Below are 22,230 nucleotides of genomic sequence, written 5' to 3'. Positions count from 1 at the left end.
ATCCCAACTTGGGCCTTTGTAAAAAATAATCAAATTCGATAAGATAATAAGACAATAATTTTTCAAAAACAAACCCTTTATAAATATTAGGTCCTGTTAAAACTCTAAATTAATAATTCATAAATATTGCAAATATAAATATTAAATATGAAGTTTTTAATGTTTTATGCATTTGATCATTCATAAATGATTTTTCCATACCTCCTAGATGAGAAGACATGGTTGGGTGTCATGAATTGTTTTATTTCCATATTGAGATTTATATAGTATATGTTTCATTCATCATGCATGAATATATTTAATTGGCTATAATAGTTATTTAAGCGCAACGAATTAATGTAAACATGTATGTTTAAGTAATTCCAATAAATTGATACATGCGTCCATGAATATAATTGTTAATTGTATACAATAAATTGATATTATACATGAATATATTTAATTAGTTACAAAGAATTGATTGATGCACATGAATATATTTAATTAGTTACAAAGAATTGATTGATGCATGAATATAATCAATGAAATATATATGAATTCATTTATTTTCAATACATATGTACTAAATTTGTTGAATTTTAAAAGTCTCTTTTAATTAATAAAATATTAGTTTATCGATATATTAATATCTCTCTAAATTAATAAAATTTCATGGTCCCAAGGTTATTAATTTATAGAGGTTTTACTGTATAATAATTTTGCTTTCAACTATTGGAAAAAATAGAAGTTGTGCCGTGGATAAACCACTGCCTTCAAAGCGAATCTTCGGAGCTACTGCGGTGTAGATAGTGTAAACCGTTCGCTCCCCAATGTTAACACAACTATAACCCTCTAACACGCGCACTCGTAGTAGAGAGTTTGGAAGTACGAACGAACTAAAGTCATAAAAGAGGAGGAGGAGGACAAGTAAGAGCCGAGGAGTGCTCGAGAAACAGTAAAGGAGAGCTCGAAAAAATTGTGAATCAGAAGTGAGGCTATTTATAGAAGAGCTAGCTCAATTGGTTGAGAAAAAAATGCAATAGGACAAAAAATCGGCCAAGTGAGGAGGATTTTCCTCAACCTCCATGACTTGGTCTTCTTAAGAATCCAAAACCGAGAAGAATGAGTGATTTCAATGTAATTTTCCTGAAAAAGGATATAACCTCACGTGCCCAGCCCGACCAGGACCAAAACAAGTACGAGCGCACATGTGGTAATTTTACCAAATTTCACCTACCCCACACTTCTCATTTTAAAGATAATAAATTGGCTCAATATATATAAGAAAAAAGGAGTTTATGCTACCTATGTGGGACAAGACAAGTTACATTAGTCATTCCCAACGCCTTTGACATCAACCAAATCTCCGTTCCCAATCTTCACTTTTGATTTATAAGACTGAACTAACTCCCTGAAATTACTCAATTCAGGGTTCAAGTGGTTTGTAAAACCACTATCGCCAAGTCCCTGTAAAATTATTTGTTGCATGACTTGTAACATGAAGAGTTGGTCTTGTAGCTACTGATTTTCTGCTACTCTTGCTTCTTGTGCTTTAACAACCTATCTTTGTGTCCTTTAGTGGCTCTGACTCGTTCATCCTTCACATCTCGAATTCCCTTTTCAGGTTCAAAACTTGCATTTATTTTCTCCCGACATTTTCTTGATACTCTTGTTTCAAAAGATCCTAAGCCTGTTTTGCAATTTCATAGATCATGATCTTTGCGAATATGAGTCTTGGCTATGCATCTTCTTCCTTTCCTCCCTATAATCTCTTATTTGAGCAATCATTCTTGGAAAAAAAAATGATTACTTCCATTTTCACAATGACCTATTTATAGTGATAAGTTACAAGAAGACTACTATAACAAATGCAGAAAAATCTTGACAAACTAACTAAATCAAAAACTAACTGATCAATCCAAATAAAATCCTACAAAATCTGATGAGATTTTGATTAACAAACTAATCTTCTACCAACAAATATAGCAAATACGCTAGCACGTAGAAGAAGATGACTTTGTTTGAGATGTTGTGGATGCCCTTGAACACAACCTGCTTCCATTTTTGCGTAGAAATCCAAAAAGCTCAAGTCTACGAATTCTCGAGTCGTGGTTAATTTTATTTCATCAGTTGGGCTTGCATCTTCCTTTTACAAGTGCTTTAGTGCCCGGGAATATGAGATTGAATCCCATTTTCTACTTGTTTAAATTTTTATCAATAAAATATAGTATGATGTAAAATTATTCAGTTTTATAAAACAGTGAAAACAAATTCGGACCTTCTGTGCACATCCATTGGGAAAGCGTGCACCAATAAGCGTGCGGGCGGGCGGGCGGTCGAGCAGGCAACATGCTGTCGGCGTGTGCCATCTTTGGCTGTTTTGTAACAGAATTATTCTGGTGCTTGTAATATTTTGTTTATTTGTTTATTTTTTAATATTTGACTTAATTATGATTATTTTTTATTTTTTAAAAAATTCATTTTTTATGAAAAATTAATTCTAATTAAATTATTAAAATTTTTCTTGTTTAATTAAAATTATTTTGGAGTGTCCAAAATTTATATTTTAATTATAATAAAACTTTTAGTAAATTATTTAATTAAATTAAATTTTATTTCTTTGAAAAGTTTGGAATTTTAATATATGATACTTGTGATTAGAATTCTTAATTGTCCATTATTAGTTGTTAATTTCTTTATGGAACAACGTGTGCTTTTAATACATGGAATGAATATATATGATTTAGATATCAACATATATATGATACATGTTTATTTTTAACATGAGATGTTAATTTGACATATTTGATATGTATATGTGTTTTTATTATTTGTTTGGTAAATGATGAATAAGATAATCACAAGCCCAATTCCTTATGAATGATTGGTTATTACGTGTCTTTTGTTGTACCCATCTCTTCCATTTTGGTCTTGAAATAATAAATCTTCCTACTTCCCTCTCGATGTACTTCTCTTGAGTTTCTTCATAATGGTTAAATTCTAATGGGAGTAGCGTAGTGAGGTTTCAATTTTATTTGGCTAAACATCATTTATCCCCCTAATAGTTATATAGAGAAAATACCCAAAACACCCTTCATTAAGGGTATTTCGGTCTTTTGACCTGGATCCACGTTTCTTTTTACCGGGCGGGTCCGAATAGACCTGATCCGGACCCAGCTGCCCGCTTCAAGACCCGGACAATGGTAGCCGTCCGATCGTAGACGCAAGCTAGTGGGATAAGCCCGCGTGGCCCCCTCAACAATACCCCGCTCTGTTTTATAAATACCCCCAGACACCACATTTCGAGGTAATTAATGCTGGATTCATTCGATCTACCTGCTTAATCGCATACTTTTTCCTCGATCAACCTAACTTGAGCGTCGGAGGCTCGTTGTCCAGGACGTGCCCGACGAGCTCATTTTACCTGTCTTATCAGGATCCCAAATACTTCGTCTTGGTGGGGTTAGTCAACAGTAGTGAGGTCGCTCATTCCAAGTCGTTGATTTCGAGTAAGATCAGTGGGCGCCTTCTGTAGGAAACATCTGAGAATCACCTGTCACTATGGAGGGTTTCTCGAGGAGAAATAACAGAGATGAGGAAACACCGAGGGGAGGTGGATCGATGTTGCACTTGACTAAAGACGAGTTACAGCGAATGATCGAAGAAGCAAGTAAGAAAGCCATTGTAGAGTATGAGAGGAGAACTTCAACCCCAGTCCAAAGGGAAACATCGAGGAGGCAATTATTCGAAAGCAGAGAACTAAGGAGAGAGTTTAGGGAGCCAAGCGAGCCGGAGCGTCGTAGTAGGAGGCCAACAACGTCGGAGGCTGGTTCCAGCAGTCATGCCCGGGCTAAAGGGAGGGAGCCAGTAATATCCCCGGCGGAGGTTGAAAGCGTGGGAAAACAGATAGATCTCCTGGGCAAACAGATTGATGAACTAAAGAAGCGTGTCGAAATCGTGGCTCACAACAAAAACTCTCCTTTCAGTAATGACATATTGGTCGAGGTAGTGGAACCAGGGTTCAGAGTGCCCGATTTACGAAGATACGATGGAACCAAAGATCCTTACGAACATGTTGCTGCGTTTGAAATGGTGATGAATTTGTATGGGTAGTCAGGCCCCATTATGGCTAAATTGTTTGCTACTACTCTTGCAGGAAAAACACAAGAGTGGTTCACCAGCTTACCTCATGGAAGTATTGATTCGTACGAGCAACTTATTCAGAAATTCTCTTTCCACTTTGCTAGTAAGAAGAAACAGAAGAGGTCTGCTACTCACTTCTTCAATATACGTCAAGGAGAAGGAGAAACCTTGAAGAGCTTTATGGGGAGGTTTAATAATGAGACGTTGGAAGTACAGGATCTTCGTATTTATATGATGGTCAACATTTTGATCCATGGATTGAAGAAAGGCTCGTTCACTTGGGCGCTCGCACGTGATCCCCCAATTGATGTGGAGCAGCTGATGGCTTTGGCTTAGAAGTATATCGACGAAGAAGAAATGAACGTCATGAAGGATTCGGAACGGAGGGAGCATGAAAAGATGTATAAGAGGACGCATGATGTTAAAGGATGCGGGGGAAATAAAACTAAGAATGACGGGCCGAGGGAGCCAAAGTACCAAGCTAAATATCATAACTACACTCCGTTGGTCATGACGCGCGAGAGAGCCTTGATGATGGTAGAGAATGAAGATGTGTTGAAATGGCCAAGGCATACCAGGTACACCCCCTCTAAGAAATTCTCTAATAAGTACTGCAGGTTCCATCGTGAAAGGGGGCACAACACGGAAGAATGCTTCCAGTTGAAAGAAGAGATAGAAAGGTTGGTACGATAGGGATATTTTCGCGTTCAAGTCACTAGCGGATGCAAAACCCACAAGGATAGATCGAGGAGTAGGTCAAGAAGTAGAGATAGCAATCCCGATCCTGCCAAAGCAGACAAACCTTCGGTGAACCGAAGCTATGAGCCAACCAAAGGGGTTATATATACGATTGCAGGGGGTACAAGTGCAGGAGACTCGCAGAGAACCAGGAAGAGATGTGCAAGAGTCTTGGGATCGAGTCGAGAAAGGAAATTTGTGTTAAAGGTGGAAGAGGAGGAAGCCATCTCATTCGGTAGTTCTGATGGGCTAACAACTGATGAAGCAATGAACGACCCGATGGTCGTTAAGCTACACATATCAAATTTCACTGTGCACAAAATACTAGTTGATAGTGGATGTTCAACGGATATCATATTTAAGAGCGTGATTGACCAGATGGGATTAGAAAACGCCTGCCTTGAGCTAGTGAAGACTCCTCTTGTCGGATTTGGAGGAAGTGAGGTAGCATCGCTTGGAATGATCGAATTACCTGTATCCATGGGGAAGGAACCTAAGAGAAAAACTCTCATGGTAAAGTTTTTAGTAGTTGATACTCCATTAGCTTACAATGTGATTTTGGGAAGGCCTGGTTTGAACGTGTTCGAGGCAGTCATCTCCACATATCATATGAAGATGAAGTTTCCCACGGAGAATGGAGTAGGAGAATTGGCTTGCGATCAGAGGGAGGCTCGAAAGTGCTACAACCTGTCACTAAAAGGGGAGTCCAAGCATAAAAAGATGAAGGTGAAAGAAGATGCCAAGCCACGGCCGTACAAGGCTGAGCATTTGAAACCCAGTGATGAATACAAGGCCGTGCAGCTCGTAGAAAGTGAGCAAGGAAGGACCACGAGGATCGGAGCGAACATGGGAGAGATGGAAACGACGATGGTGGACTTTCTTAGGAAGAACGTGGACATGTTCGCCTGGAGCCCTTCAGATTTCAAAGGCATCAACCCGGAGGTGATCGTGCACAGACTGAACGTCGATCCAATGGCGCGACCGGTGCAGCAGAAGAAGAGGTCGTTTAGAGATGATAAGAACAGAATAATCGAGCAGGGGGTGGCAAAGTTACTAAAGGCCGGATATGTTTCTGAAGTTCAATATACCGAATGGCTTTCTAATGTGGTTCTTGTCCCAAAGGCATCAGGAAAATGGAGGATGTGCACAGACTTTACTGATTTGAATAAGGCATGACCTAAGGATCCTTACCCCTTAGTTAGGATTGATGTCATGGTCGACTCAACTGTAGGTTTTAAAATGTTTTCTATGATGGATTCCTATCAAGGATACCATCAAATTTACATGGGCAAAGAAGATCGTGAGAAGACATCTTTTATTACTCAAATTTACTGCTATGTTATGCCCTTTAGTTTAAAGAATGCAGGTGCCACTTACCAACGGTTGGTGAACAGGATGTTTCAAGAGCTTATTGGCAAGACCATGGAGGTGTACGTTAACGATATGCTCATAAAGAGTAGAAGATCGCAGGATCACCTTGAACATCTTGGACGAGCTTTCGATATTATGAGATCGTATGGGATGAAATTGAACCCAGATAAATGCACATTCGGAGTAGCGGGGGCAAATTTCTAGGATACATGGTCAGCGAACGCGGGATTGAAGCTAATCCGGAGAAGATCCAGGCCATGATGAACTTGCGATCACCAACCACGATCAAAGAGGTGCAGAAGCTAACGGGTAAGATTGCTTCTTTGAATAGATTCATTTCTCGATCCGCAGATAAGAGCTTCCCTTTCTTTAATGTCTTGCGAAAAACAAAAAATTTCAAATGGACTGAAGAGTGTGAAAGGGCCCTGCAAGATTTGAAGAACTACATGGTAAAGCCCCCTCTACTCATGAATCCAAAGGAAGGAGAGGTGCTATTCCTATACCTGGCGGTTTCAGACAAAGCGGTTAGTTCGGTGTTGGTGCGGGAGGAAGAAAAAAACCAAAGCCCAATATATTACGTTAGCAAGATGTTATAGGGGGCAGACTCGAGATACTCAGAGATGGAAAAATTGTCACTTTCACTGGTCGTCACAGCGGGCAAATTGCGACCATATTTTTAATCACACAAAGTAGTTGTGCTGACGAACCATCCGATGAAACATGTAATGTCTCGACCGGAGGCCTCGGGGAGATTAATCAAATGGGTGGTAGAGTTAGGGCAATATGACATTGATTACCAACCCCGAACAGCCCAGAAAGCATAAGTGTTGGCTGATTTCGTGATGGATTTGACTAGCGACCCAGGGGAGCAGAATTGCAAGTGGATGTTGCACATAGATCGATCGTCAAATGCTAACAATGGGGACGCCCGGATATTAATACAAGGACCCAAGGAAGTTGAAATCGAGGATGCAGCTCGATTGTCTTTCCCTGTCACTAACAATGAGGCCGAGTACGAAGCACTAATTTTCGCGTATGAAGCGCTAATTTTGGGACTGGAGCTCACGTACGAAGCAGGAGCTAGGGATTTGGAAGTCTTCACTGATTCTCAGCTGGTTGTGCTACAGATAGAGGGTATGTATGAGAGAAGGGAAAAAACAATGACATCATACAGGGAGATCGTCAAGAGATGGATGGGTAAGTATGATAAGTGTCCTGTCTCGCAAGTACCCAAGGCAGAGAACGATAAGGCAGACGTGCTGTCTAAGTTTGGAGCTGTGATGTCGGGGATAAAAGATCGCAAGGTGAACGCTCTAGTACGGGATCGATCAATTATCGCGGAAAACATGAAGATCCAGGCAGTGGTCGAGGTTGATTCGTGGAGAGATGAGATCATCAAATATCTTGAGAAAGGAGTCTTGCCTGAGGATCTAATTAAGGCTAAAAGATTGATATTTTTAGCAGCACATTTCACCCTGATTTCCGGTCAATTGTGTAAACGAAAACGATTGAGGACCCAATGTTGAAGTGCTTGGATAAGGAAAGGGCGGATTATGTTATGCAAGAGATCCACGAAAGAAGTTGCGGGAACCACTCAGGTGCTAGGTCGCTGGCACAGAAAGTGATGCGCCAAGGGTACTTTTGGCCAACCATGGTTAAGGACACGAAGGAGTTGGTAAAGAGGTGTGAGAGCTGCCAGAGATACGCGTCTTTGATTCATCAGCCAGCGACCCCCTATCGAACCGATCAAAATAGCGTGTCCTTTTGATCAATGGGGGATAGACATTGTGGGACAGTTCCCTCCTGCTCAATCTCAGAAGAAGTTTATAATTGTAGCAGTGGAGTACTTCTCCAAATGGGTCGAAACAGAAGTCGTAGCCAGGATTTCAGAGAAGGAAGTCATCACTTTCATTTGGAAGAACATCATATGCAGTTTTGACAAACCTAGAATCTTAATTTCTGACAATGGAACTCAGTTCAGGGGAAAAAGATCACGGAATGATGCAAGGAGCTTAGGATCACACAACACTTCATAGGGGTCGCGAACCCTCAAGTTAACGGACAAACTGAGGTGATGAATTGAACAATCTTGCAGCACTTAAAGACACGACTGAGGAACAAAGGATCTTGGGTCGAAGAGTTGTCGGGAGTCCTGTAGGCGTACCGAACCACACCCCGAACAGTAACAGGTGAGACTCCATTCTGTTTGGTATATGGCACGAAAGCAATAATCCCTGCAGATATCGGCGAGGAGTCCCAGCGGATCATGATGTATGACCCTAAGTCGAACAACAATGAGCGAGGCTTCGACCTCACGGTGATAGATGAAAAGAGAGACGCTGCATACACAAGGATCCTGTATCATAAGGGATTGATGATGAAAAACCATGATCGCAAAATCCGATCAAGGCAACTGTAGGTGGGCAATTTGGTACTAAAAAAGGTGGAGGTTTCGAAGCACGTGGGTAAGCTCGATCCTTCTTGGGAGGGCCCATACAAAATCATCGAGATCAGAAAGCAAGGTACGTACAGATTGCAGGATATGCACCGGCAGAACTTACCGCGCCCGTGGAACATCCAGAATTTGAAAAAGTTTTATGCATGACTAAGGAGATCGCATATTTAAGGAGCCTGCGAAAGGCCATCAATTGTTGGAGGATTGCATATTTAAGGAGCCTGCGTAAGGCCATCAACTGTTGGAGGATCGCATATTTAAGGAGCATGCGAAAGGCCATCAACTGTTGGAGGATGGTATATTTAAGGAGCCTGCGAAAGGCCGTCAAGTTTTGGAAGATCTTAAGCGCCTGCGAAAGGCCAACGAACTGAAAAGGTAAGGAAGGTCGAATTTCCTGTGTGGGCAGAGCCAATGGTCTCTATTTTTGTGCCTGGGAAAGGTCAACTATTTTGTACAAACTCTCGTCTCCTTGTAGGAGACTGAAAAAGGCCATTTTCTCCTAATAAATTACGTCAATTCAAAAATCATGAGCATTTTTTACGTTCACTGTCTTGGATCTCATAAAACCCGACATGCCAACTGAAAAAGAGGCGTCCAATAAATGCAATCTAAAAAAGACGCATTCAAAATGCCAACTGAAAAAGAGGCACCCAATAAATGCGATCTGAAAAAGACACATTCAACATGCCAACTAAAAAATGGGCATCCAATAAATGCGATCTGAAAAAGACGCATTCAACATGCCAACTGAAATAGAGGCATCCAATAAATGCAATCTGAAAAAGACGCACACTAAAACAACAATCGAAAAGATTAAGCATTCAGCAAGTGTTCAACACGTAGTCAGAATTAAAAGGTATGCGAAGAGATAAAACGATCTGAAAAGTGTTCTCATTGACAAAATGTGTGGTTACAAAACTATTGTATTTAGGGGTTAGTACAAAGTAATCACAATGTTCGATTTTTGACCCCACTGAAAAAAAGAAAAAAAATGCTGGAGGCTAGCCACTAAGGATCCGGCTTTATCTCGTCCAGCAAGGTGGAGAACTCATCATTTTCAGGAGTAGGCTCGTCAGGGTATGGAAGCTTCCTATCCAAGCTGATATCCATGCGATTGCGATCGAAGGAATCTGCGAAGCCACCCAATATCTCGAGTTGGGCCACACATGTCTTGTAGCCCTTATTGAAGAAGGCGGCAGCCTTGACTTCGCCAACTATTCTGAACGTGCCAGACTTCAAAAAATCTCTCGGTACAGGAACACAGGGAGCATATCATTACCTGCATGATAGTGTGAGCTCCATGCTCCTCGATTCGAGTGGGAGCATTCACCAATAGGGAAGCCTGATCACAAGGGGGGATGCAGGCATCGAACTGGTCCCAAGAGTCTTGCCCAGGTTTAGTGTGAAGAACCGAGCTATTAGTAGAAATGTTCCAACGGGGGACCATCCGATCACCTATCAGCTCGGATGCGGGGTGGCGATCACCCCACAGTTCTTCCCTAGTTTGCTCCCAGTAGGCCGAGAACCTCTCCAGCCGCAGATAGCGCTAGCGTTCCTACTCCTGGTCGGTTTTCTCAGCAGCTTCCCTAGCCATCCTGCTCTGCGACTTTGGCCTACGATTTAGACCTGGAAGGACGGACTGCGAGGACTTCGTCGAGGTGGAGGGCTCAGCAGGGCTCTTACCCTTGCGCTTATGGTGTCTTTTCCTCTTCTTCGAACCCTTCGAGCTCGTTCCCTCGCCGCCCTGACCGCCTTGATCACCTTGACCCCGATCTGCAGCATCCTGACCGTCGCTTTGGTCGTCGTCCAGATGCAAGTCCAAGTCTTGAGAATTGTATTCATTAACAGGAGTCCCCTCGCTATCGATGTTGATTGGCTCGTGTGATAAGGGGCTCTGCTCGGCTTTGGAAGAACCAGTAGGGGCCAAGGCGCGTACGGGGGATGGAGACATTGTCGCTGTGGCAGAAGTGTCGACAGGAGGAGCGACCAGTTGCCCCCTAGTCTTGTTTTGAATCGCCTTCAGTCGCAGGGCCAATCGCGAGTTCATGACTACTTCGTCTACAAATCAAGAACAACTGTTAGTCAATTATTCGACCATGAAAGAGATGCGTCAATGTTTAAAGAAGAAAATCACCTAAGGTCTCTGTGATATAGAGGGGCGCTGGAAAGAGACGTGCGAGCCGCAAAACCTTCTCGGTTAAAAGCTTCTTGGGGTCGAATTTATAAGCCGTAAGGCTGTTTATTTGATCGCCTTCCAGGCTCCCTCCACTGGTTTTTGGTGAGGGTTTGTACTTATTCCATTCTACTCTGAAAGGCCAAACCCGCCAGGCGGAGGTCAAATAAAGATATATTTCTCACGCCAGGGACCAACATTGGACTTCAAAGGCTCTACGTACCTACGCTCAAGTTTGGCAGGAAGGTAGAAAAACCCCTATCACCTGATCGCTTGGAAGTGGTGAAGGAGTACAAAGACCAAAAGTTATCAAAACTGGGTTCTAAATGCAGAAACTTCATGACTACAATGAATGAAATAATGTGGCTTATGGAGTTGGGAGATAGCTGCATAGGTAAAAGCCCTAACCTATACAGGATGGCAGTTATAGAAGAGGACAGGGGCAGCCTCAAACCAACGTCACAGTGCTTAGTGGAAAACGCACAAAAACCTGATGGAGGTCGATGCATGCGATCGAAAGATTTTGGTATCAAAATTTCATAATCTTGAGGGATGAAATAATGCTCCCTAATCTTGTGTACGGGCGTCTTAACAGTGCTAACTATTGCCTCCCAAGGATTTCTTGCCATCCTGTCCTGAAACGTTTCTAAAGTAGAAAGGCCAGCTTGCTCATCTAGGGTTTTTTGAGACTTCTTGGGGATTACAAACTCATCCTACTCTTAAGATACAAGGACCTCAGCCGAGTTTGACGAGGTCACAGGTGACCTCGAGCCAGACTCGGAACCTGAGCTAGAATTGAAACTAAAGCTGGAAGACATCATACCTTAAGAGTAGGATGGCTCGAGAAGCTGCTGGTCGAAATCGAAATCGAATTCTGGGTATTTGATCGCAGAAGCTTGAGTGTGGGGTAAGCCCTGTCATTTGAATGGGTAGCTTATATATAGGCGAAAGGGCTCTAGGAATCGCGCCTCTGACAGAGCGGTAAGATTTTAACACGTGGATGCATCCCCTGAGTGATCAACGGATGCGACCTTTCTACTTCTTCATAGACCAATGCCTTGCACTTTGAATAAGTGAGGGAGTAATGATAGGTATAGAGAGAAAATGCCCAAAACACCCTTCATTAAGGGTATTTCGGTCTTTTGTCCTGGATCCACGTTTTTTTTTACTGGGCGGTCCGAATAGACCCGATCTGAACCCAGCTGCCCGCTTCAAGACCCGGACAACGGTAGCCGTCCGATCGTAGACGCAAGCAAGCGGGATAAGGCCATGTGGCCCCCTTAACAGTACCCTGCTATGTTTTATAAATACCCCCAAACGCCACATTTCGAGGTAATTAATGCCGGATTCATTCGATCTACCTGCCTAATCGCATACTTTTTTCTCGATCAACCTAACTTGAGCTTCCGAGGGTCGTTGTCAGGGACGTGCCTGACAAGCTCATTTTACTTGTCTTGTTCTCAGGATCCCAAATACTTGGTCTTTGTGGGGTTAGTCAACTGTAGTGAGGTCGCTCATTCCAGCTAGCTGATTTCGAGCAAGATGACCCCCTATATTTTTTTCAAATAACTAAAAACCTCCGATATTTTAAATATAAGTCAAAAAAATCTCCTATATTTTAATAAATTTAGAAAAGACCCGCCTTTTATTTGAAAGTGAACATGCCTGAAGTGCGTTTGAATTTGATCTTTTGCGTATTTTTGTCTTTAACTAACTAACATTCTCCTATATTGTATGTAAAATTACAATAGTCAAATTGACTTTTTATTTATTTATTTGTTTTGCACTTTCTCTCTTCTAAAAATATAATTTTTTTATTCTTAAATATGCTTATATTAAATATCACAACATAAAAAATAAATAAATTTCATTACAAAGCCCAATATACTAAATTTTATTTTTTAAATTTAGATATCTACATGAATATAAATATTCAGCAATTATAATAATTATAAGTTATAAATTAATTTAAATATAATAATTATTATAACTATCTACAATTATTCTTAAATTAACTAAGATATATATACATTAATTTAAGTACAATAATTATTATAATTATCTTTAATTATTCTTAATTAATTAAAATACATATCAAACACTTTCTATTGATTTTTAAAAAAGAGAATTTTTTTGCTATATTTTAAATAATATAAAAAGATTTCACTCTATTCATCAAAATACACAAAGTGTTATACAATTTACTCCTAAATATAATTATACGATACTATGGGTTAGTTATAATTATAGAAATATTCTAACTTCCAACTCCAAAGGAATGGCAATCCTGAGTTCCTTTCACAGCTGATAAGCATCCGTTCATGCACTTTGCATACCATATGACTGCTACTTAGCCGCAAATCGTTGTAAACCCATCAAATCAGTTGCCTTCTCTTTTATTATTTTCTGAGGAAATCCAATAACAGAAGGATTACAATTAATGAAACTAGCCAAATCTATTTAGTAATAAAAAAGCTATGATCTGAACTTGTTCCTAAAATAATGTTTTTCTCCCTTCCCTCTCGGTCGGTGAACAAAGTGATTAGCTCTGTGTCCATTTCAATGTAGGTGGAAACTCAAGCATAGAATAGACTAAAAGTCATTAATCAGAATAAATAATTAGAACATTGTCAGCACTGTAATTAAAGGGGATGCTACAAAATAGACAGCATTGATGAAATGATTACCATACCAATTTTCTTCTAGTCCTTATCCATGAAGAGTTTGTCATTACAGATAAACGATTATTTTCAGTGATTAAATTATCCTTCTGGTTCTCTACTGCAGCAAGCATTCTGTCACGACTTTAATGGGAAATGCGACTTCTTTAAGTGACCGTTGGATGAAGAGGGATAAACAGAGCCGTTCAATCAAGGGGCGACCTGAATTAAAAGGGGAATTGGGAATTGAGAGCAAAGACGACGTCGTTTCTGCGAAATTAGGGCGAGCTAGGGAATTGGAAATTTTGGCATATGCGACGCCGTTTTGGAAGCTGCTTAGGAATTGAAAGAGGGACACGTGGCAGCTGCTGGTGCAAGCGTGGGTGACAACATCTGAGCTGCTGGAACTCAGATTGCTGCAGAAGGAAACAACCAAAGAAGGGAGGCTCGATCTTGGTCCTTACAATTCTAGGAATAGTTTTTTGAGAATTGTAATATCAATTAATGAAAGAATCTGTTGGTTGTATATGTACTGGGGAAGAACCATTTTCAGTTTTTAATGAAATTTTATGAAGTTTTTTGCACTCTCTTCTCTCTCGTGTTTCTTCTTCATTTTTCCACCTAATTTTCTCAAGAACGTGACAATTTGGCCTCAGAGCCATTCGATCCTTGGACTTAAAAAATGGCAGATCGCACTAGGTTGAAAGAACTACAGGAAGCTTTCAAAAAAACTGATATTATGTTAATTGATGAAAAAGCAAAGAGGCAGGTTGGTGAGGAACACACTAATGCCCGTTTAGAACAGCTAACAGAGGCACAAGAAGGACTAAATGCAGCTGTAGTGAAAATTGAACACACACTTGTCATTGTGCAGCAACAACTTCAGAGTGTGGTTTAGCAGCTTCAAAACTACAACAAAAACAAGTCCATCCTTGGGGAAGGATTGACTGCAACTGTGGATAGGGGATCCTCTTCTAGGGTGGCTCCACAACACACTATAGGTGGAGAAAACACCAACTTAGCTGAAGCAGGTTACAGTTCTATTCACAAAATGGAATTCCCACTTTACAATGGAGAAGAAGCCAAAGCCTGGATTAGAAGATGCACTCATTATTTTCAAATGATACTAATTCCTGAGGGGCAAAAGACAGCTTTGGCCTCAATACATATGCAAGGCAGAGCAGAACTATGGTATCAAGGCCTTGTGGAGAAAAGAGGGGAACCAACTTGGCAAGAATTTATTGTAAATGTTCTGGAGAGATCTGAAGATCTAGCTTATGAGAAGGTAGTGACTGAATTCAATAAACTTCACCAGGATGCAAGTGTAAATGCCTATCTAGAGAAATTTGAGGAATTAGAGGCACAGATGCTGATTTTTAACAAGCAATTGAGTGAGGAGTTTTTCATGAAGAAATTCATCAGTGGCCTGAAGGAAGAGATAAAGGGGTATGTGGCTACATTGAGGACTATAACCTTCAATCAAGCCATAATGTTTGCCAGAAAATAGGAGATAGTTTTGGATGCCATCATTAAAAAGACACAACAACATTGAAGAGCACCCCCCATCAGAAATGCTTATAGACCTACAAGTAAGGCTCCTCTTACAAGCCCTCTTACAAACCTGCTTACAAGGCTAGAAATGAAAATAGTCAACCAAGGAGGCTGTTCACTGAAGCTGAAATGAGAGCAAGAAGAGAAAAAAACCTATGTTATAACTGTGATGAGGTTTTTGTACCTGGACACAAATGTAAGGTGAGGTATTCTTATGTCCTGATGAATGAGGAAGAAGTTAAAGCTTATGAAGAGGACACAGGGCAGTTAGACACTCCAACTGAAGAAATGGAAGAGGAAGATGTGACCATATCACTGCATGCTATGTGTGAAAGCATATGGAATGGAACATTGAGGATTAAAGGGCAGATAAATGGTAGGGAAATTCATATACTAGTAGACAGCGGAAGCACCCATAGCTTCCTGGATGAAAAGGTAGTGAAGGCCCTAAACTTAGAAACCAAAGAAACAACACCCATGAGGGTAAGTGTAGCTGATGGTTACAGACTTATAAGCAAAATACTGTGTCCAATGCTTTAGTGGGAGATGCAGGAGTCCCAATTTTCTTACCCCATCAAAACTCTTAAGCTAGGAGGCTGTGATTTTGTGCTGGGATGTGACTGGTTGAAATCTCACAATCCAAACAAGCTGGATTACAATGAAGGGACAATCACTGTGCCTCACAGAGGAAAAGAGATTGTTCTGAGGGCACTAACAGGGAAGGCTGAGTTGCGAACTTCACTAGCAGAGCCCTTAAGTGTATTATTAGGAAGAAGGACTCATGATCTGGTGAACCAATTGTTTTCTGCTCACAGCAATGGTAACCAAGAAATGGAGAATCCATTAATCATGGGGTTACTACAGAGGTTTGAAAATGTGTTTCAAGAACCCCAATCCTTTCCACCTGAGAGGTCCATAGAGCATAAGAATGATCTTATGCCTGATGCTATCCCAAGATAACAACCACCATACAGATATGCTTATGGCCAGAAGACAGAGATTGAGAACATTGTGCAAGACATGATAAGAAGTGGAATTATCAGGGCAAGCCAAAGCTCATTTGCTTCACCTGTTTTGCTTGTTAAGAAAAAAGATTGAGGGTGGAGGTTGTGTGTGGACTACAAATACCTCAACAAACTTACCATTAAGCAAAAATTCCCCATACCTGTAATAGATGAATTATTGGATGAATTGCATGGTGCAAGGTACTTCACAAAAATTTACCTGAGGTTAGGATACTTTCAGATTAGAATGAGACAAGAGGACATTTCTAAAACCAAATTCATTACTCACAGTGGTCACTATGAGTTCTTAGTCATGCCCTTTGGACTATGTAATGTTCCAGCCACTTTCCAGGCATTGATGAATCAGGTATTTGGACCATTTCTCAAAAAGATTATACTGGTTTTATTTGATGATATCTTGGTTTACAACAAAGAATGGAATGATCACTTGTTGCATTTGAGAAAGGTTTTAGAGTTATTGAGGGAACATAAGCTTTTTATGCCAAGAAAAGTAAATGTTCTTTTGCACAACTGCAAATAGAATACTTGGAGCACATTATTTCAGAGAAGCAGGTTGCTACTGATCCAAAGAAGGTACAATGCATGAGGGAATGGCCTACTCCAACCACTCTAAAGGCCTTGAGAGGTTTCGTGGGATTGACAGGATATTACAAAAAATTTATCAAGGGATATGGCCTTCTAAGCAAGCCCTTAACCTCACATCTAAAGAAGGATTGATTTCTATGGAATGAGGAAGCTGAAGAAGCACTCAAGCACTTGAGGGAGGTAATGTCCACTGCTCCTGTACTTGCTTTACCTGACTTCACTAAGCTTTTTGTGGTAGAGACAGATGCAAGTGGGAAGGGAATTGATGTTGTGCTCATGCAAGAAGGCAAGCCTATAGCTTACTTGAGTAAGGCCTTGGCACCCAAGAACCTTGGGTTGTCCAGCTATGAGAAGGAGTTTCTAGCCTTGCTATTAGCTGTCACTAAATGGAAGCATTACCTTCAAGGGCATCACTTCATCATGAAAACTGATCAAAAGACCCTAAAGCGTATACTTGATCGAAGGGTAGATTCAGTACTCCAACAGAGATGGGTATCTAAGTTATTAGGGCTAAGTTATGAGGTGCAATACAAAAAGGGCAATGAGAATAGGGTAGCTGATGCCCTTTCCAGGGTGGAGTATGATCCAGTAGAAGCTAAAAGTTGTGCCATTTTCACTCAGCTACCCTTGTGGATACAGGAATTACAAGAGAGCTATGAAGGAGATGTTTATTTCCAATTCCATCATTCAAGGTTTTAGATGCCCAATCTCACCCTGAATACAGTTATCACTCTGGAATTCTGAAGAAAGAAAGCAAAATATGTGTTGGCAGTCAAGGAGAATTGAGAGAGAGAATCATCAAAACCATGCATGATTCTACTCTAGGGGGACATTCTAAGATCATAGGGACATTACAGAGGCTGCAACTATTGTTCTTTTGGCCAACTGTTAAGGAGGAAGTCAACACTTGGGTCAAGGAATGTGAGACATGTCAATAAGCTAAAAGTGAAAACAAGGCCTATCCTGGATTATTACAACCACTGCAAATACCTGAGCAAGCTTCGTCTTGCATTTCTATGGATTTCATAGAGGGGCTGCCTAAATCTAATGGGAAGGAAGTCATCTTGGTTATAGTTGATAGATTGACTAAATACTCCCATTATTTTGCTCTCAAACACCCTTACACTGAAGTTAGTATTGCAAAGATATTCTTTGAACATGTTTATAAATCGCATGGATTGCCTATTAGTATTGTGACTGACAGGGATAAAATTTTCACAAGCCACTTCTGGAAGGAATTATTCAGTTTAACTGGAGTATCTTTGGACATGTCATCTGCTTATCACCCTCAAACAGATAGCCAAACAGAGAGGGTGAATTAATGCTTGGAAACATATCTTAGGTGCATGTGTAATCAACATCCCAAAAGGTGGTCTCAGTGGATACCTCTTGCTGAATTCTGGTACAACACCAATTTTCACTCTGGACTTAAAGCTACTCCTTTTGAGGCTCTATATGGCTATCCTCCAAACCAACTCCCAATTGGCCCTTATTTGCAAAGTCACAACTCAGATGTTGAAGAACTGATGAGGAACAGGGTTAAAGTCCTTCAATTGTTGAAGGAGAACCTTCAACAGGCTCAGCAAAGGATGAAAATGTATGTGGATAAGAAGAGAACAGAGAGAGAGTTTAGCATCTGTGATGAGGTTTTCGTTAAGCTACAACCTTAGAGGCAAGCTTCAGTAGCATTAAGGAAGAACATGAAATTATCTGTGAGATACTTTGGGCCTTATCCATTGATTGAGAAAGTGGGGAAGGTTGCCTACAAACTTGCTCTACCTCCTGAATCAAAAATTCATCCGGTTTTCCATGTTTCCCTTATGAAGAAGAAGATAGGCTCCAAATACATCCCATCTGTAAATCTACCTGAAATGGAGGATGAAGTTTACAAGGTTTACCCACTGGCTATCCTAGCAAGGAGGGTCATTCCTAGGAATAATGTTGGGGTACCTCAGGTTCTTATCCACTGGTCACATTCTTCTCCAGAACAGGCCACCTGGGAAGATTATTACTCCATGGCAGCTCGTTTTCCATATTTTGGTCCTTGGGGGCAAGGAAGAAAAAAAAGAGGAGGGAATGTTTGCGACTTTTTTAAGTGACCGTTGGATGAAGAGGAATAAACAGAGCCATTCGATCAAGGGCCAACCTGAATTAAAAGGGGAATTGGGAATTGAGAGCAAAGACGACGCCGTTTATGTGAAATTAGGGCGAGCTAGAGAATTAGACATTTTGGCAGAATGCGATGCCGTTGATGAGTGTCGAATCCACCAAAAATAATTCCTATGAACACTTTTGTAGATGTGTGAGTAGGGTCGAATCCACAGAGATTGGTTTTAAATTAATTCCTTCAAAAACGAAAATAATTAGGGGGAGTTTTGATTGTGAAGAAGAATAAAACTAAAAAAGCTAATGAAATTAGAAGAGATAAATATATGAGAAGAGTATTCCAGTTAAAGACAGGATCATGCTTAATTCCACGGTTGATCATAGATGCAAAGATAACAATTATTCATAATTTCATAAATTGGTTATGGCCATTGGTACGACCTAACGACCTCACCTTTCCTTACCTTGTGGATAGTCAAGGAACGTCCGTTGACTAAATCCCTAATCAGTAAACAACCTTGGGAACATCCTCAAGATTTAATTTACCGACAGCATTAAGAACTAGAAAGGCCCAATTCTAACCAATAAATTCCTACGAGGATTTATTTAAGTTAGATTGTGCATTCCCCACAACATAATCGAAAACTTCTACATAATCAATTATATTGTGTTACCACTAGTTATCGAACTAAACAAACAATTACGGATTTGAAAGTTCAATTGGCTAGGCAAATATTCTTGACAATAAATCAGATTATTTGTAATAAAAGCACAGAGAACAACACAAATACCAATATGAATAAAAGTAGAAAGCATAAATTAGATCTCACAACCCGTTGGATTTAAGCGTTCACCAAGTCTTCAACCGGAATGAGAGATTTAGCTAGGCATGCTCAAAGAACGCATGAAAAGCAAAATAATATAAAAACGTAGAGAAATAGAAGAGTTCAAAAGTTGTCTCTTAAAGTGAATTACATCACCTATTTATAATAGCTAGATACCTAGTTCTACTAGGATTAGAAGTAGATTCCTAATTGAACTAAAAGACTTATAGAGATAAAATCCTAATCCTAGTTAAACTCTTCCTTCATCAGAGGTAGCCCAAGCAGCTCCAAACTCTTGCCAAAAATTGAGTTTGGGTCTTGTTTAAATTTCCATTTTGGTGCTTTTCTTCATTTTTCATTTCTTTTGTCCTAATGCTGCAAAATAATATTTAATTAGGAGCATTTGGTCACAAAATAGGCTAAAATATTATATAAAATAAGCACAAAATGCGATCCTATCAGCCGTTCTGGAAGCTGCTGAGGAATTGAAGAGGAACATGTGGCAGCTGCTGGTGCAAGCGTGAGTGACAACATCTGAGCTGCTGGAACTCAGATTGCTGCAGAAGGAAACAACAAGAGAACGGAGGCGCGAGCTTGGTCCTTCCAATTCTAGGAATAGTTTTTTAAGAATTGTAATTCCGATTAATGAAAGGATCCGTTGGTTGTACATGTACTGGGGAAGAACCATTTTCAATTTTTAATGAAATTTTATGAAGTTTTCTGCATTCTCTTCTCTCTCGTTTTTCTTCTTCATTTTCCCACCTAATTTTCTGCAAGAACGTGACACATTCTAGGTGAAGTTGTTGCTTTATTTTTTGCCTTCTATGTCTTGCCTTCAATTTGAATCTCTCTCAGGTCATTATCATGGCTTGAAGTCTGAGAGATTTCCTCGAGCACATCTTTCATAGAACCAGAATCCGCTAACCTCAGAATAACAGTTACTTCTGCCCCCTGGTTCACAATATCCAGACACTAGATCTACTTTTTCAGAACCCATGGATAAAACAGAATTTAAACTGAACTCACCTCCTAATATTCTAGCTGATGATTTGCTATTCTTCATTCATTTTCAAATTGCTCATTGAAGGTGTACCTCTATCCTCAGTATGAGTTAGAATTTCCTCTGACAAGCTGATACTGTTGCCAAAATTGGCATTTGTGGAGTCTTTTCTGTGCACCTTCAGATTATCAGTCGGTTTGCTCCTGCTCCTATTGTAAAAATGACATGCAGACAGGATTCCTCCATTATCAGGACATTGGGAATCATCATTCTTCTTATTAACAGCTGAAATTTTAACATTTCGTTTGGAAAATCAGCCTGTCATTGATTGCATGGTATTTTTCACACAAGTTAGAGGTATGTCATTGGCCATGTGATCTTCAACAATGCGTCCAGCAAAATACGATTCCTTTTGAAGAAGCTCAGAGGCAATTTAGGTCATATTTATATTCTCTGCGTCACTAATTTCACTGTCAGATTTGGGGCAATGGATCACGTAAAGATTTAGCTTTCTTGCTCTTCTTAAGAAGTTTAACTTCACTAGAGGGAGATTCCCTATGCAAGAAGTTCTCGTTATACTCCTTCCAGTATAATGAAAAGCCACAATTTAAATGGTTGCATACCTGTTCAAGTAAAGAAACATACCACTAATCGTATAAATATTATTCAACTAATGCTCAACTCGTTAAAAGAAATGCCATTCAAAATAAGAATGTTAAGAAGTTAGAATTGTGTTCCAGCATGTCAACATAATGAGAAGTATGACTCGACACACTCACAGATGGAGAGAATGGGCTTCAACCTTTAATTCCATGTTGAGCTTTTAGCATCTAACATATCAGCAGCCCTACACTGGCTATAACTGGTAGCAAAATACTTCCTGAATTCACATTCATCTTTGCATTTGAAATTCTTCCTTATACCTATACCGCATTTAAATGAAAGGTAAGATACACCAAGTTATTGGCGAGGTGATTGTTGAGTGCAGTAGATTCTCCAAACTGAATCTAACGAAACACTATGTGTCCAATTGTTTGTTATGCTATCAACCTTAATATCAGTCATGTAAGCATCTCCTTTAATGAACAATTATTAGAACGAACTAGTCAAACCCGAACTTAAGTTTATCATGAAGAATGATAGCTGTCTTACTTCAAATATTAAGACAACTTATTGTGTGCATAACAGCCAACCTATTCGTAATCCTTTTGCCACATCCAGGTTCGTCAACTTAAGCAACTTCAAATTTATAATATTAGGATTTAAAGTAGTTTCTACTTTATTACTTTGCATTAAAAATCCAGCAAAGACTTCTAACCTGATAATGTTGTATTATATCTGCTCAAAGCTCACAAATTTATGGCCTAATGAAAGGATTTCTCATTCAGACAATACTTTCTTCATTTCGTATTTACACTCATAAAACTCAAACCAATTTCTTCATTTTGAAAAACCAACAAAACCCTTTTCATCAAGTAATCGTTTTACACTAAATCCATAGTAATGGTATACAATTATTTCATAAACTTAAGAAGGTTGAAATACACTCAATAAGCATAAATGTTAAAACTGAGGAGCAACCTAGTAAAATGGCAAAATCATACACGGAGATGTCTGACT

The 22,230-nt window shown here is 39.9% G+C and overlaps 1 protein-coding gene across 1 annotated transcript; it reads left to right on the top strand.

Moving 5' to 3' along the window:
• Positions 1-18,380: 18,380 nt before the first annotated feature.
• LOC105179310 lies at positions 18,381-18,779 on the top strand. The gene has a single exon (XM_011102917.1). It carries the CDS (start codon positions 18,381-18,383, stop codon positions 18,777-18,779), a length of 399 nt encoding a protein of 132 aa, XP_011101219.1.
• Positions 18,780-22,230: the final 3,451 nt, after the last annotated feature.

Source organism: Sesamum indicum, unplaced genomic scaffold (genome assembly GCF_000512975.1).
Source record: "Sesamum indicum cultivar Zhongzhi No. 13 unplaced genomic scaffold, S_indicum_v1.0 scaffold00141, whole genome shotgun sequence".
Taxonomy (NCBI): domain Eukaryota; kingdom Viridiplantae; phylum Streptophyta; class Magnoliopsida; order Lamiales; family Pedaliaceae; genus Sesamum; species Sesamum indicum.
This window is presented reverse-complemented; position numbering and strand designations above follow the sequence as displayed.